The sequence below is a fragment of the Eleutherodactylus coqui genome, chromosome 2, assembly GCF_035609145.1.
Source record: "Eleutherodactylus coqui strain aEleCoq1 chromosome 2, aEleCoq1.hap1, whole genome shotgun sequence".
Taxonomy (NCBI): domain Eukaryota; kingdom Metazoa; phylum Chordata; class Amphibia; order Anura; family Eleutherodactylidae; genus Eleutherodactylus; species Eleutherodactylus coqui.
The window spans coordinates 185,294,293-185,312,711 of NC_089838.1; the positions used below are offsets into that span (position 1 = coordinate 185,294,293).

The following is an 18,419-nucleotide window of genomic DNA, read 5'->3' on the forward strand; positions in this document are numbered from 1 at the left end:
ATTTGATTCAATCATTTATACTGTTCATACAGTGGTCCCCTTATTGGTGGGCACAAAAGGGCTTTCCATTAATAAGCTGTATAATCTCAGCGACTTTGAATATAATATTCCTCTTGGACTAGACACAGCATTATATACCAGCATAATTATACACTGGTTCCATGTATACTTACAGTTCTGATTGAACCAACACGCATATAGATGCAACCAGTAAGCCATTAGTCCTATTTTGGACCTATCAGTAAATGTTTTGTCGCGGTTTCTTTAGTAGTATCTATCTCAAGCACGAATAGTGGTCTATTTTACCAAATCTGGTATCTCTCCACTATAATGGGGTTCATCTAATGTTTTGTATGTTTTGTCCTTGTTTATAGTAGTGGGTCCCAATTTTTAATAGAATAGTAAAAGTTAATTTTTAGTTATTGGGTTCTGTACAGCGAATACAATGTGTAACAATCATCATATCACAATACATTAATAGCAGTCACATGTTCCAACGCAAAATAAATGAACATACTTATACCATATAAAGCACTGAGCCAGATGCAAACCCCAGGTTGTATGTATTGAGACTATCTTTTTGGGGTTGAAGTTTTTGAATATGTCATATGGTACATTTAATGGCACCATTAAAAAATACAATTTGTACAGGTCTTCCTCTACAAAAAAACACAACTGTGCTGCTGTAGTATTTTCCACTGCGTTTAGTTGTGAATGTCAAGAGCTAGGCCGAATAGTGAATAAATATATCCCTGTTTTACATAAAGATCCAATTTTTGTGTCAATTCTTGGTAATGGCGACAAAACTCTAGCAAAGAAAGCTCTAACTCTAGGGCAATTACTATCGCCTAGTCTTTTTTTTCATCATACTGGTCCTTCTACCATCCCCAGTCATTTAAATGCTGTTGTTGTTAGCCGGTTAGTCGTTCACAACCCTCGGCGATCCTAAAGGCGAGTTCCCTCCATGTTTTTCGGTTTTGCACTGCTTCTTTCAGTTGTGATATCCATGCCAGTATCAGCTCTGACAGTATCGGCCATCATGTCCTTTGGCGGCCCGGTCTTCTTTTGCCACAAATCTGTCCAAGTATTCTAGATTTCTCTGCTCACATTACATGGTCAAAATATGTGAGTCTGAGTCTGAACATCTTGCCCTCCAGTGATATATCGGGTCTTATACGATTCAGGACTTCTCAGTTTGTTAGTCTCGCCGTCCCGGGCATACGCAGCAGCCTTCACCAGCACCACAGCTCAAACGCATCAATCCTGATCCTATCAGCTTTTTTCGCAGTCCAGCTTTCACATCCATACATGGCTCTGGGGAATACGATGGTTTGCACAATCCTGTGTTTAGTTGCTATGTCAATATTTCTACTTTTCCAGATTTTGTCCATGTTTAGCATCACGCTTCGCTCCAATGCTATCCTATGTTTTATCTCTGGCACAGATTCTCCAGCCTGGTCAATTTTTGAACAAAGAAAGGTGAAGTCTCGCACGCATTCTATAACCTCGTTGTTGATTTGAATTTGGCCAGTTTTTGCAGTTGTCATAATTTTAGTCTTCTTTAAATTCAGGTAGAGGCCCATTTTGCATTTTCAGTTTTAACCCCTTCATGACCAATGACGTACCAGTACGTCATAGAGCGTCGGGGTATGTATGAAGAGAGGTTGCGTGGCAACCTCTCTTCATACAGTGCGGGCGTCAGCTGTTTATAACAGCTGACACCCGCGGGCAATAGCCGCGAGTGGCCGATCGTGGCTATTAACCATTTAAATGCCGCTGTCAATTCTGACAGCAGCATTTAAATCCCCCAAATGATGTTCGGAGGTCCCGCACGGCCCCCCCCCCGCGGTGAGATCGAGGGAGCCGTGCAGATGTCATGGCAGCCGGGGGCCTAATGAAAGGCCACAGGGCTGCCTTAACAGACTGCCTATCAAGCCATCCCCGTGGGGTGGCTTGATAGACTGCCTGTCAAGAAGCAGTATGACGTAACGCTATAGCATTACGTCATACTGCAGGAGCGATCAAAGTCCTCCAGGGGGACTTCAAAGTAATGTAAACAAAAAAATCAATAAAGTTTTTTTAATTGAAAAAAAAAAGTTGTAAAAGTTTAAATCACCCCCCTTTTGCCATATCTATAATTAAAAAATCTAAATAATAAATTAAAAATATGTATTTGGTATCGCCGCGTCCGTAAAAGTCCGAACTATCAAAGTAGTGCATTATTTTTCCCGCACGGTGAACGTCGTCCGAAAAAAAAAATAATGAACACCAGAAATGCACTTTTTTAGTTACCCCGTCTCCCAGAAAAAACGCAATAAAAAGCGATCAAAAAGTCGTATGTATTCCAAATTGGTACTATCAGAAACTACCGAACATCCCGCAAAAAATGAGCCCTTGCTAAACTAAAAATGTTATTGCGCCCACAAAATGACGGCAGAAAATAATTGAAAAAAATTAAATGTCTTTGAAAAAAAAAGAGGAGTATAGTAAAAAAAAACTAGTTTGGTATCGTAGTAATCGCACTGACCCATAGAATAAAGTTATCTTGTTGTTTTTGTTGCCGTTTGTGCGCCGTAGAAACACTCCACTTAGAATTTTTAAAAAGTTTTTCAGTACATTATATGGTACTTTAAATAGCACCATTGAAAAATACAACTCGTCCTGCAAAAAACAAGCCATCATACAGCGACGTCGATGGATAAATAAAGGAGTTACGGTTTTTTTAAAAGGGGGAGGAAAAAAACGAAAATGGAAAAAGAAAAAGGGCCGTGTCATTAAGGGGTTAAACTTACATCAGCTGTTTCAGACCTGCTTTTATTTCTGCAAGCAGAGTTGTCTAAATCGCATAACGGAGATTGTCGATGATTCTGCCACCTATTTTCACTCCGATTTCCAATTCGTTTAGGTTCATTTTCCACATGATCACTTCCGCATATAGGTTAAACAAGAAGGGTGAGAGCATGCAGCCCTGTCGGACACCTTTGCCGATCCCAAACCAATCTATGTTCCCATATTGTGTTCTCACAGTGGCTTCCTGATTGGTATAAAGTGATTTTATCAGCTTGACTAGATGTGCCGATACGCACAGCTCTTGTAGGACATTCCGCAGCTTGTCATGGTCGAAGCAGTCAAAGGCCTTGATGTAGTCGATGAAGCACATGTAGATATTCTTGAGCTTTTTCCATGGTCCATCACAGGTGCGCAATATGGTCGCTAGTTTCATTCTAAATGTGTATGTTATTCTGTCTTTCAAATTTAAAAAAGATTATTTTCATGAGTCACTGGCACTTTTCATCTATGCATATTACAGGTATTGAACTGGTCAGTCATCCCATTAGGGGAAGTGACCATCATCAAAAATTACTTAATAGGGACACCTATGGGATTCTCCTGTAAAAAAATAAGTGTCCCATCTAGTTTAAACAAGAGCTCTGACCTGATTTTGCACTATTAGGTGCTAATTGCCAGGTGTTGCATCTCTTATTTTTGCTAAGTCACATGACCATTTTCTGATTGTTCATTGATAGTAGGAAAGACTAGAAGCATTGGGATGAAACTGAAAGGGGGGGAGACACAGATTAGATATTAGAAAAAGTTTTTTTTGACAGGGATGGTGATCAGTAAGTGGAACAGGTTGCCACAGGAGATGGTGAATTGTCCTTCAATGGAAGTTCTCAAACATCTGTCTGGAATGATTTAGTAAATCCTGCACTGAGCAGGGGGTTGGACCGGATGACCCTGGAGGTCCCTTCCAACTCTACAGTATTTCCTTTTTAACTGAGCAGACGTGCCTTGTTCTTGCTATGACCAAGAGCTGCCGTGGCAGCTTGAAATATGTTAGATTGTCACATTTTTGTATGTCCTTCCTGCTGGGATTTTAATACGTTTTAATAAAGCTGTGATTTTACAGATGCTGGAACCTTTCCCTGTCTTCTTCTACAAAATTCATTGCGGTCAAGTCCATGCATCCTTCATGTTAGCTAGCTTATTCCTTCTGTATAGACTCTGTTGACATCTGTTTAATAAATTTTTTTTTTCAGGGTGCCATTATATGCTAGGAGTGACAGATGCCACTATTAGGTATTCTTCACAGCCTCCATTAAATGTATACCCCTAGGGTTTTCCTGCTACATACATTTAACGGAAGCCAATAATGCAGTGTGACAAGAGCCTCAGGGACATAAATCATAAAATGCAGCAAATCAGAACTAAAAGCAGGTTCAAAACCAGGTACTTCTCTGTGAGAAATATTCTGTATCTTGATTTTTAGATGATCCTGTCTGCATTTGCGCATGAAAATAAACCTTATTGTATTAACTAACTTAATTGCCCATTGCAATCAATGGAATCATGTTTGTGTGTTTTTTTACGTGCGAAATGTGCACAACTTGCGTGCACATATTACTGTAAAACATGCAGAGGCATGTGCAAAAACGCAACACCCATCATGCAAATACTCAGCGCAAATGGGCGTACGGCCGTGGGACACCAGCCTTCGTCCAAAGACAAAATGATTATTTGCTGAATCCAATTTGAAAAGTAAAATTCACATCTTTATGGCTGTAATTATTTGTTGCCTGCAGCAAAATTCTCTGGTGCAGTGTGAACATTCAAGCAATGCCACTTAAATAATGCTGTTATGGCCTGAAGTTTCTGAGTGTCCTTGTCACATCCTTACATTCTGTTAAAACGGAGTCAGAAGAGAAAAAAATAGTATACTTTATTCTTTTTGCACAACTGAAATGTGCGCACAAGTTATTAAAGTCAGTTTATTAGAGTTCTATTCTTTGTGTATTGGGCATACAAATTTTGCATTCGCAAATATGCCCGTATGAAGCCAACCGTAGGCACAAATAATTTAAAAGGGTTAGAAAAAATAAAAGTTTGCTCTTGATCCACAGAAACAGCTCCATTCCTGCCCATGTACTTGCGCAAATCTCCATTCATTTGAATGGAGTCAATTGTAGGAAAATAAAGCAGACCATTTTTCTAATTCCCAATAACTTCATTATTACATTATATGTAGCCTGGAATACTATGAATTTTTAATTTTAGCATGCTTAGCGTTGTGGTTTCACAACAGATGAAGAGCCCCAATTTGTAGACCTTTGCTTAAGGGCTCTTGCACACTGGTGTGAGCGATATCGGGGTGTGATTGACACCCGATATCACTCCCGCAATTCTTCAGAAGCTCTGGATGTGAGGCGTTTCCGCAAAGAAACAGCCTCCCGTCCCAGCAGGGCTGAAGGAATCTCCTGTCGTATCTGTCACAGCCATGTCAGGAGATAGTGATTTTCTCCAAAAGGCTTTTTTTTTGCGGGGAGGGGGGGAAGGGGGTGTTGAAATACAAGCCCTACCCCGAAAATAATCAATGTAATACATAACCTGAGAAGCGCTGTTATCTCCAGCGCATCTGCTTGAAGGCACTCTTTTTCTGCTGCTCTTCTGGCTGGGGATTGAAAATCCCCACCTTTTGAAGCGCTGCCTCTAATTGGCTGAGCGCTGTGACCAATCAGAGGCAGCGCTCAGCTGTCATTCAATGCTGAGCACTGCCTGATCAAAGCACTCAGCCAATCAGAGGCAGCGCTTCAGAAGGTGGGGATTTTCAATCCCCGGCCAGAAGAGAAGCAGAAGAAGAGTGCTGGGACCTGCAAGAAGACGCGCCAGAGAGGACAGAGCTTCCCAGGTGATGTATTCTTTTTTTTTTTCTACAGATATTGATTATTTTCAGGGGGTGCTTATATTTCAAGTACCCCCAGAAAATCCTAGTCACGGAAAGTGATCCTCACCAATTGATTTCAATGGAGCTGGCATTGCTGCCGCCGGCACCATTGGAAACAATGGGCAAGATTGCAAAAATAATGGACATGCTACGATTTTGTTTTAACACTGCATTGCAAGCGTTAAAGCATTGCAAATGTGCATGGAGCCATTGGAAGCTATTGGCCTCATAATTTTACAATTTCTCAGCGCTGGGTAATCATTCAATTCCCTTGCAAGTGTGAAACCACCCTGAAGGGAACCTGTCAGCTTGATCATGCTGTCCAAACTGAGGCATCATGTCATAGAGCAGGAGCTGCTGAGCAAATGGATCTATACATAAATATTCCAGTAAAAAAATAAAATGGAGGCTGATATTCATTACCATGACAATGGACCAGTGTGTCACTTACCAACATACCCAGGTGTTCCACATGCTGTGGACATCACATCTCCTTTACCTTCCATCTTTGAGAGACCAAAATCACTTATCATAATTTTTGACTCTCCTTCTTGACTAAAATATAGTAAATTTTCAGGCTAAAAAGAAAGAAACACAGAAAAAAATTATGCAAGAAATAACTAGTCAGTTAGTAATATCAATGTTTAAACAGCTCATAATATGTTGCTAGTAAGAACCCACTATGAATGGACATATGTCTTTGCCTGACAGACACAGTGTGTGTTACTAATAACCAAAAGCAAGGATTCAGGATGAGGAGTCATAAAGGGATCCATTATGATTCTCCCAAAATGGTAATGTTGGTATGTGAGGCTGTGGGTCTTGCAGTATTTGGTTAGGCAAAGCTCAGAGTCAGATGAAGATAGAGAGAGTGATTAGGGACATAGACTTAAAGGGGTTCTGTCATTAGAGAAAAAAAATTATACACTTACCCATTCCTTCAGAGTGGGAGTTCCCTCTGTCCAAACTGTACTGAAGCAAAACCATTAAAGAGGTTTTGTCATTAAAAAAAAATTAAAAATTCTATACTCGCCTATTTCTTCTCCCATCAGTCTCCTTAGCACATCTTCACCTGGCTGAGCTTCTGCAGTTCCCCGGGGTCACCTCACTACACGCAGGATGGCCTGTTATTAAGCCTGCATTCCCTGCATTCTCTTCCGGCCGGGTCAGCGAAGGTCACGTCCCTGTGCTGTAGTGTTCCCTGCCTAGGAAGGAAATCTAATCATCTATTGCAGAGACAGCTCACATGAGCAATCTGAAGAAGATTGGCACTCTCCCTGCTGGCCTGCAAGCTGTGATGTAACGTACATTGGCTGGCAGGAAGAAGACTGCCGGCAATGTACGTAACCTCATAAGAAGAAGACTCAAAATCAGGCAACTGGAGGTAAAGTGACCCTGCTGGACTGCAGGAGACAGGAGAAGATAGAGGAGGTGAAGATCTCGCAAGTAGACCGACGGGGGAGGAATAGGCAAGTGTAGAATTTTTCTTTTTTAATGACAGAACCCCTTTAAGTTCTTTTCTCCAAGGCTGTAGGCAAAACTGTTAGAGGGTTAAAGGGTTGTCAAGCAAAACAGATTTTTATGACATGACCAATGGCAGGTTTGATCAGTGAGATGCTCGATTGAGACTCCCTTCCATCTGGTGAACAGAAGTACCCAATTTTTCAATCTTGAGAACTGGCTATCCATGCATGTTTCATGTCAGGTCTGCTTTCATTTTATAATTTACCAAATGATATTCATAAAACCCCCTGTTTTTAATTAATTATCTTACCTTTAAATCTCTGTGTACAATTCCAAGTCTGTGAAGATAGAACACAGCGTCTAACACTTGTCGGATCAGTGTACTTGCATCTTTCTCAGTATAAAACCCTTTTTCCACTATACGGTCAAATAACTCTCCACCAGACACGCTGAAACAGAAGAATCAAACAGTTAACTGCATATTCATTATTATTCTGTATCAATACTAGTAGCGTCTAAGTGATGTATTATTTATAGATTATGCCTTCGAAACAAATTATTGTAAGTCTTAGCTCCTGGGGTTTAATTAAAGCTTATGTCACTGTAATAACTATATACTTATTACCAATAACGTGATTAACATTTGCCGATATGAAGACACATAATGAGTATAGAGGTAAGGGTGTAATCACATGGTTCGGCTGAATGCATATGGGCATTGGTCATCACAGATAGGTGTGGGAGTGTGCATCCAGCCACACTGTGTGGTCTCAACACAAGGAATATTAACCATTGTATCGACCATTCTCTTGTCTGAAACCGGGTGAGGTCAACAACAGTAGAGCTTCTCCATGAAGGGGTTCTGAGAAGCTTAAACGATTACTTCAAGTGGACTTCTTTAACAAGCTGTGAAGGTGGAAGTTTTCCTTGGGAATGCAGGTCCTTTCCTTAGAACCAATATCTCTTTTAGTGCTGCTTTGCTGGGGTCCTGGTTTCAAGTCCAACCAAGCGCTACATCTGCAAAGATCTTAGATGTTGTCCTTGTTTTTGCGTGGCTTTCAAGAAATAAAAACGAGTGTCCAGCATGTTTGCTGTGGGTTGAGTCTATGGGCAGACTAGAGATACAGCAAATGTTTGTAGTCAGTGAAGATTTTTTGCCCTCCAATTGATGACATAATTCCTCCAGGGCAAATTTCACTGACTGCAATTCTCAATCTTTGATGGAATAGGTTTTCTCAGCAGAAAATAATTTTTTTGAGAAGATGCCACATAGAACGTGTTTATTACCCTTAGAATGTTTACTTCAATAGCAAATGAAACAACATTGGCTTGCAAGAAGAATGGCGTGCTTTGATCAGGATGGAGAACTTAAATTGAAGAAGATTAGTAAGTTTAAGAACAAGGCCGGCTTTACACGGGCGTATTTGTGTGCACAACACGCCGAGAGTAGAACCTTTTGATTTCTATGAGTTCATTCACATTTCTGTATTTTGTGTGCGCATCTTAGTTACACAAAAAAGAAAAAAAAAAGAATAAAACATGCTCTATCCTTTTACATATTTGTACACCAAAGGTCCCCATAGAAGTTGATGTAGGGGGTGTGCAAATGCATGCGCAATACACAAGGAGATGCGTGAAACGCTGCATATTGCGCCTGCAAAAGAACACATCTGGAACTAATTAGCCATTTTAATAAGTGCATTTGTTTGCCGTGCACAAATGAACATGCCCTGCGAGCAGAAAAACTACTGTAGAATACACTAAACTGTGTGCAAAAAAGCCTCATTGAGCGCGCAAAAGACGCAGCGCTGTGGCATGCGCAATTGCGCTTACTATCGTATGAAGCTGTCCTTGGAATGGAAGTTCTAATTTTTTGAACTGACATTTCTACAACCTGGCATATAGAGAATACTGTCATCTCTGTACAGTACACGGGCTAAATTGACTAAGAACATGCCTAGAGAGGTCATTTGCAAACTGTTACAAAAAATAGTAGGGGCATTTTAAAAACCAAATAGCATCAACAGTTATTCATAGTGCCCATCCTGGGTATAGAAATCTGTTTTCCACTTATCTTCCCTATTTGATCCAAATCAAATTCTAGGCTCCACACAGATCTAAATAATGGGCTCCATGATGCGATTAAAGAATTTGTAGATCAATGGTAACAGCTAACTATTCTTCACGGTGATCTTGTTCAGTCCAGCATAATCAATATATAGCCTTATACCCAGGGTATGCCTTACACCCTGAAGGATTCACCAGTGTGCTGTGGTGGGAATCACTGCATTAGGGCTCAGTCATACGGGCGCCGATCCGCCCGTGTTCCTGCACGATAAGACGGCCGCAATGCAGGTGCGGACGACTCTCCGCACCGCTGGAAGAACAAACACATGACCGGCAATGGAGCCGGTCATGTGTTCTTTCTTCCGGCGGTGTGGAGAGTCGTCCACACCTGCAGTGCGGCCGTCTTATGGTGCAGGAACACAGACGGATCAGCGCCCGTGTGACTAAGCCCTTAGGACATGTGCCTACATTGCTGTGAAAATCCGTATGCTGATTTTAGTGCAGGTATTAACCACAGAATTCACTAACTGCATTTCAATGAATGAATACATTGGATTGGTTTCCACAACAAATTGAACATGCTGAGGATTTCAAACTGACTATCTCATTACTATTTTCCGTTACAGATTTTTTCTGCTGTAAGTGAATGGGGCTTTTTAAATAATATAATAATCTTTAGGACTCATGCCCGCGGCTGTGTCGGACTCCGCCCGCGGAATATGTCAGTAGATTCGACCAGCACCCTCAAAATACCCCATACTCACCTCTCCAAATCCACTGGGCGGGTCCCGTCTTGCGAGCCGGCGCGCATGTGCAGTATAGCACATGACGCGCTGGTGGTGGACAATAACGCGGCTGGCGGTGACGCGTAATCACGTAATACTTTTGCTGTGCTCACAGCGGAAGTATCGCGTGATGGATACCTTCCATTGACTACATAGAAGCTGGCCGCATGTTTTTCTGCGGCAATTAGAGCATGCTGCGATTTCTTTTACGCTGTGGAATTCCACGGTGTAATTCTGCAGCGTGAACATTGAGCTATTAGGTTCAATAGAACCTAATAGCTGCGGGATAACGCCGCGGATTTCCACCGCAAGTAAAGTGGCAAAAATCCATCCGTGGGCATTAGCCCTTATTTGTATAGCTCCAACTTATTCTGCAATATGATATTCAAAAGATTTTGGAAACAAAAGTTGTGGCGAAGATGATACATAGGGTACAGGGCAGGTGATACGGTGTGTGGGAAGTGCAGGAGGTACTGGGCGAGAGATTTTCATGATAGGCGTATTATGGTGTGGTGTACTAGATCAGGGGAGTTGATATGCTTCTTTGAAAATGTGAGTCTTTAGGGCAAGTCTGAAATGCCGTGCATCAGGGATTGTCCGGATGTCTTCGGGGAGAGCGTTCCATAGGGTTGGTGCTGCTCTAGTGAAGTCCGGGAGGCAATCATGTGAGGTCCGTATTAGAGGGGTGTTTAGTCGGGATGTCTGTTTAGTCTGGATGTCTTGGTGGATTGGAGCATCTTGGATGGGTGGTAAATGGGCAGGGGGAAGGCAATGTACAATGGCACAGCACCATGGAGAGCACTGTGTGTGAGGGTGAGGAGTTTAAATTGAGTTCTATACTGTATGGGCAGCCAGGGCAGTAATTCCGCAGTACATGTGTGGACTCACCCTAATGTACATTAAGGGCTCCTAGCCACTTGCAATTTTTTAAAGCTGCGGTAACGTTTCACTTTTTTAATGCAAATGTCAATGGGACTTTCTAATGTTAAAAACGCATCGCACAAGAAAAAAAAAAAATCACAAAGCACAGACTTCTGATGTATTTTTAACATTAGAAATTCCCATTGACAATCACGTTAAAAAAAATGCAGTGTAAGGCCGGCTGCACACGGCTGTGACAGGCTCCGCCGTGGAATTCCGTGGCGGAGCCCGTCACGGCGCCCCCCAGAGACCCCCAAACTTACCTGCGGATCCGGCGTCCTCGCTCCCGCATGACGCTGCGGCGTGATGCGCGCGCAGCGTCATGTTACACGCCGGCCATGTCACATGACACGCCCACCACGTCACATGACGCGGCGGCGGTAGGCGGAGAGGTGATTTAATGCTATTTTCCGCTGTGCTACAGCGGAAGATAGCGTGAACGGACGGCTTCCATTGACTGCAATGGAAGCCGTCCACGCGTACACCCGCGGCAAATAGAGCATGCCGCGGGCAACACGACGGATTTCCGCCACGAAAATCCGTCCGTGGGAAGGAGGCCTTAACGCAGCGTTAAAAAAACGCAAGTGATTGGGAGCCCTGACATGGGTGATTTTCGAGCACAATATTTGACCAATTGCGATATGGCCAGATATCGTGTGTGAAAATGACCAATTGATTTGAAAAATGAAATTTACATGAGCATGTCCTATTTTGGGGTGATTCTTGTTTAAGAATTGCCCATTTTTTTCCTATGGAAGGCAAAGTAAATTGTTTTGCACTGTTTTGTGAATGCCAGCGCAATGTAATTTTTACTACCCAAAAACATGCAATTTTCATGCACATGAAAAACCCACAAAATGCATCGCACTTGCAGCAAAAATTTCAGGTTTGCAAGTGCTATATCATCCAGAGTTTCTAGGACCGATATTACACTCTCCCGTGTGAAAGCACCCCAACTCTTCCTTTCAAATGTTCTTTCCCTGTGGCAAATTAACAAAGTCGGTGCTTATATGTATCATTTCTGCTATTATTTCTGCAATAATCCGTCTGCTATTTCTTATCTTTGAAAAGATGACCTTAACAGTATCTTTACAGATGACATTTAACGCAGCTGGAAATAATGATGTTCAGAACACAGAAAAAGGTCATAAAACACAAAACATATACATAAGAATTCTTAAAATTACTTTATTTTATTTGATTGACATATCTGCATGAAGAATACTTACTGTATTTTATAGGTTTTCACTCGGAAACATTTAAAGGGGTTTTCCGAGTTATTTTAACCCATGTGACTGCTGCAGTACTTGTAAACAGGAGACCAGAGCAGCTTGCAGCGTGAGGAGAGTATACGTTTATTACATACTCTGTCCCCACACTGCTACCAATGCTTCATGTTCTCAGAAAACCCCTTCAAGCTGTGTGGCATTGTGTATGTTCCTTATAAAGCTAAACTGCATATTTATTGTGTGTGATGAGTAGTACCAACATAACACCTTTAGGCCTCCTTCCCACGAACGGATTTACGCCGCGTAAATTCGCGGCAAAAATCCGCTGCGTTGCCCCCTGCTATTAGGTTCTATTGAACCTAATAGCTCAATGCTCACGATGCGGAATTCCACCGCGGAATTTCGCACCGTGAAATCTCCCTTCCTCACCCGCAGCATGTTCTATTTGCCGCGGGTGTACGCGCTGACGGCTTCCATTGCAGTCAATGGAAGCCGTCCGTTCACGCTATCTCCCGCTGTAACACAGCGGAAGATAGCGTGAAAACGCTTTCCCGCCTACCACCGCCGCGTCATATGACGCGGCCGGCGCGTCACGTGACACGGCCGGCCGCGTCATGTGACGCGGTGGGCGTGTCACATGACGCGACGGCGGTGGGCGGGGAAGCGTCTTCACGCTATCTTCCGCTGGTAAGTATGGGGTCTCTGGGGGGGCGCCGTGACGGGCTTCACTGCGGAATATTCCGCTGCGGAGCCCGTCACGCTCGTGTGAAGCCGGCCTAAGGCACATTTACACGCAACGATTATCGCTCAAAATTCATTCAAACGAGGAAAGCAAGCGATAATCGTTAATTTGAAGCCATTGTGCACCATTTGTTCACTTGTCATTGATCGCGGAGTTTCAGCCTGCATAAAAATAGTCGTTCGTTCGTTTGTCGTTAGGTTTGAACAGCAGTCATTCAGTCTTTCAAACAACTCAAGGGAAGGGGTGGTTGTTTGCCCAGCTAAACATAATGACTCATGCAGCAGTAGAGGGTGGCTTTTTCTTCGCCCTAATTAAATACCTCCCGCCTAGAGATTCTTTGCATAAACAGATGCTGACCTCAGCAAACAATCCTCCACTAATCTTATCTTTGTCCACTTTACATATAAACACTACAACCCAGCCAATAAGGGAAATGGTGAGGATTTCAAAGGATTATCCTCGCGTGTAAACACTCATCATTTGAAAGCAAAAAAGTCTTTGAGTCATTCAGTCGTTCAAACGAGAAACGTTTTTGTGCTCTTAAAGGGGTTTCCCAGGTAGCTTTTTTTTTTTAAAGTAAAACCCTGTTTCCCATGCAATAAAATAACTAACAGGGGATATAGTCACCTTTCCTGCGGTGTTCCGATCCACCACTCTGGGTCTCCCCTATGATGTTACATTTACAGGCTGCCTTTTGTGGTAGTTCTGGGATCGCTTCCTAGATAATCTAGCTGGTTCTCCTGTTTACCTGAGTCTATGCAAAACTAAGTTGTTGCGTCCTGAAGGATAAATAAATGTAAAGAAGCACACAACTATGCAAAACTAAACCAAAGCACCACTGTGCATAACAAACATAACTAAACAAAAATGGAGAAATCTCTCCCTAAACAAACCCCTAATCCCCAGAGCGAGCCCTGCCTAAACGGCAAGCCGATCGCTCTGATAAGTGCGGACCCACACGCACCTAGGCCACTGATAAATTTCTACCAGGGAGCACCGATTACCAGAAGCAATGCAAGGTAAACAACTGTGGCACTTATCTGTAACAGCAGGGAAATGGAGCTCCAATGACAGGCTGGGCTCCTCATAGCAGACCCAATAGCAGACTGAAATTCACCAGCACTGAGGTCAATTCTAGAACAGCTTATATAGGGCAGGGCCACTAGAGACAGGTGAGAACTGACATCACTCACCAAACACCATTCCCCTCAGCCCCAGGAAAGGCAGAACCACTGCTATAACGTGCTCCAGCCTGAAAGCAAGGGGAAGATCTCAGAACAGCTGCAACATAAGCACAGCAGTTTATATTTGCTACACTCTGTTTACTGTGGTATTTTCCTGTCCCATGTAGGTACATGGTCAGGTTCGCCCTTTTCAGGGTGGGTTACCTACATTTAGGCAGGTCCCTCCCCTGGGTAGGTCCTTTAGAGATAGCATTTACCTTGTTGTGGTTGTCTTTATTGTTTGCTACTGTTGGGTGTGCATTTGCGCTGCAGCCAATAACAAAGCACAGCAGTCAAGCCACTCCAATTGGCTGTGAAGTTCTGTAAATGGGGCTGGACTGCAGCCTGTAAACAAGCACTGCAATGAGGCATTGGGCAGCACCACTGGACACAGTGGAGAGAAGTGAGCATGCAGGTGTTAGTTATTTTACTGCATGGGGAACAGAGTTTAAAAAAAACAAAAAACTACAACATGTAGATAGAAAAAAATGCTTCAGAAACATTTTCCATCTGCTGACAAGGTATTTCAGTCTGTGAACATAACCTCATACAACAATCTGTAAACCACTTTAGCGAGACTCCTTGTGTAAGCAATGCATATTATAGAGCCACCTGGTGGCCTAAATGCTTTGTTATTAAAATGGACAACACCCTGGGAAATTACAAAACTTTCACTTTTCAAAAAATGTCAATATCTTAAATATCATCTGGCAAGCAGGTATAACATGTCTATACAGAGGAAGAGTACAAAGTCTTGATCTGTGAGATGCAATTGTCATTAGAATTATCTTTTATTATCATCAGAATGCAGTTTTCAGATATCAACTCTTGGGAAGCATTCCAAAAGCTTTAGTAAAATCATGTTTTGGTTAATAAGGATTTGTTGCTTACACATGAGGTTATCTTTCTAATTTCAGCAAAAATGATACGGCTCCAGCATGTAGTAGCATTAAGGCCGCCAGCACAGCCATATTATTGATGGGGTTTGTACTGGGCCATAATGGTACATGATGGTGGTTAGAAAGGTTCAAACTCTGATTGGGTCACCATTACTAGCGGGGTACCACAGGGGGCAGTACTGGGCCCTATTCTTTTCAATATATTTATTAATAATCTGGTAGAAGGATTGCACAGTAAAATATCAATATTTGCAGATGATACAAAACTATGTAAAGAAATTAACACAGGAGAGGACAGTATACAGTTGCAAATGCGTCTGGTTAAGTTGGGGCAGAAAAGTGGCACATGAGGTTTAACACTAATAAATGTAAAGTTATGCACATGGGCAGAGGAAATATATGTCACCATTACATAGTAAATGGGAAACCACTCACATGGAAAAGGACTTGGGGTTTTTAGTTAACTGTAAGCTTAACTGGAGTAACCAGTGTCAGGCAGCTGCTGCCAAGGCAAATAGTCACGGGGTGCATCAAAAGAGGTCTAGGGGCACATAACAAGAATATTGTTCTTCCTCTTTACAAGTCATTGGTCAGACCACACATGGAATATTGTGTACAGTTTTGGGCACTGGTACTCAAGAAGGATATATCGGAGCTTGAGTAGTTACAAAGGCGGCAACTAAAGTAGTAAATGGAATGAGCAGACTACACTACCCAGGGAGGTTATCATGAAATGACAACAAAGGAGGTGGAGTTTGTACATATTTGCCGTAAAAGTATGTTAGCTAGCATCTTCACAGAACAGACTTGTATTAGAACATAAAGTTTATTCAATATTTATCCTGCAGTCGTATACATGAGTAATGCGGTTTTGGGGGGGAAAAAATTGCGGCATCTCCTTTTTTTTTGCGTTCCTCAGAATGCATCGTCCATTATTTTTAATGGAGCTATAAAACACATCGCACCATGTGTGAGGGGCACGCGAGCGTGAAGTGAGGCTTCCCATTAGAAACAATGGGAAACACTTGCTGATCCTCCGATGTGGCCGAGTTTCTCGGCCCAATATCACACTCACCCGTATGTAGGTAACCTAATGAAGACATGTAGGAAGAAAAAGGAGGATATTCAGAAACAGGAGCAGTAGCTAATGTGTAGGAGGTTTGTTCTCATAAAGGCCACACTGTATTTAACCATATTAACCCCTTAACAACCGTCCATAGACCTTTTGATGGTGGCGCACCAAGACAAATGTAAACAAACCCAGTGAAATCTATGGGTAATATGCGAATCACGTGCACAAATACAAGTGTGAAGGAGTCCTAAGACCTCTAACTGGATATCAAAACACTACGAGAGTTCTGAAATATCATCAATATGATGAGACTATGACCAGCTTTATACTCTGATATACTAGGACCAGCTGATGCTACTGGTCCTGGTCATGAGATTGCTCTTGCTCCTGGTGCTGCCCCATTGCCTAGACTGGTGCAGCACACAACAGGTAGTGGAGAGGGAAGCTGGCTAACATCAGGAGGATGCCCAGGGCAAAATACCGCCCTGTCTGCTTCCTGTGCGGAGCGTCACTGTGTTTCATGGAAGGGGCCCAAGAAGGGTTTATCAGGTAGGCTAGGAGAGGAGAACAGAGGGACGCCGGTGTCTTAGGAGGACTTGTCACATTTGCACCTACCGTGACTCCTGTAGTAAGGCCACTGTGAGTGTATGTCACTCATAGGATCTTATGCAAAAGCAATGTGTAACATGAAAAGTGTAGTGAAAATTTACTTTCAGTACAGGTGAAACAGAGTTATGCAGATGCATACCCTGCTAACATATGCTAAAAGGACTCTTTAGGCATACATCAGATATATGGCATCGAATGGAGGCAAAATCCTGTGTGACATAGCCTAAAACACCTAATTTTAGCTTTTGTGTTCCAATACCCATCTCACACACCTTAGTAAAAAGCATTTTATTTTTAGTGCTGCGGAATAAGTAGGTGCTATACCAATAAAGATTATTATTATTCTCTTACTTTATATGCATTACTTTAATATAAATTAGCAGCTGCACTGATAAAACTACACACTAGGGGGAGCACTAACACCACGCTGACTAAAACTCTCCCTGTAAATGCTGAGCTGCTCTTTTGCTGGCGGCTGAAGAAACCAGTGACAATTTTGTAAAGACGTTATTTCCCTAAAGCTGCCAACATCTGCGACTGATAAATATGTGCATCTGGATTTGTGATGCTCATGGATAAATTAGGTACACTTTTTGCACCAACAATCTTAATAAGATTTTGATGCCAATGCTGCAAAATATACTGAAAAAACTGCAAAAAATGATAGGAGGAAATGAAACAAGTTAGTTAACATGGAGAAGATACTATACAGTTATGTCCTTCTAGTTCTATGTGCTGATACTAGCAGAAAATACGGCAGGAATCACTAATTCTGTCATGGATGCATTTATTCAAATAATCCAAACTGTGTGATCTAGCCATGCTGAAAATAGTGCATCGCTCTGGCAGGTGAATGCAGACTGCACAGCAAACATTGCCAATGTATAGTATGCTAGATGTCTGCTGCGTGCTCAAGCCTAGCTAACAGTTCTAATAAACGAGGCAATGAAAGCTGGTCAGGGTTTAGAGACATCACTTTGTATTTCTGATGGCTACAGTTTGTACCATGACAAAGGTGAAGCCTAGAAGGGTGTCTAGAATAGTTTAGAAAGCAGATTAGGGAATATTAGGGAGTCAATAGAGGGGGAACTCTGTTGATGATCCTCAACTCCTGGCCAGAGTGGAGAGCAGTGCTTAGGAGCATCTCTTACTCTAAAGGACCAGTCCCGTTCTGCATTGCACATAACTGCCAATTGGTTTTAATGGGCATTGTGTAATGCTTAATTTTCCCTGTAGTGGCACCACAGTGGAACTGAAACCTTACTGACCACCACTGATTGCTAGGATCACAGCAGGGGGTTACCTTCTGGTCATCTTCTTGTCAAGCGACTCTTCTAAAGGTACCTTTACACAGGGCAATTATCACCCGAATTATCGCTAGAAACAGCAATTCGGGCAATAGTGGTCCCATGTACAAGCAGCTGCCGACTGAATGAGGAATTGCTCGATTTTTAGCCAAACTAAAAACCAAGCAATATGTTGGCACATGTAAAAGCTCTTACAGTAATATTTACTGGTGGAGTCCAATGTTAATTCTCTTTTGAATGGAGTCATATATATGAGCTGCATGTCCTATCTTTTCATATTCTTCGGAACGCATTGCCCATTGTTTTCAATATGGCAGTAAAACACATCGCACGGTGTGTGGTGTGCATTCGAGTGTGATGTGAAATTTCCCATTGAAAG

General features: G+C 42.4%; 1 protein-coding gene and 1 long non-coding RNA gene across 2 annotated transcripts in view; one reads left to right on the forward strand and one right to left on the reverse strand.

The window, feature by feature from the left end:
- Positions 1–18,419, forward strand: part of LOC136612021 (uncharacterized) — a 516,282-nt gene that overhangs the window by 131,297 nt on the left and 366,566 nt on the right. The window lies entirely within an intron of this gene.
- Positions 1–18,419, reverse strand: part of CAMK1D (calcium/calmodulin dependent protein kinase ID) — a 254,369-nt gene that overhangs the window by 28,508 nt on the left and 207,442 nt on the right. Inside the window, exons 4-5 of the mRNA XM_066592044.1 lie at positions 7,497–7,635; positions 6,174–6,300 (exon numbers count right to left, since the gene is read on the reverse strand). Of these exons, the coding sequence (XP_066448141.1) occupies positions 6,174–6,300; positions 7,497–7,635 (266 nt within the window). The remainder of the gene's footprint in view (positions 1–6,173; positions 6,301–7,496; positions 7,636–18,419) is intronic.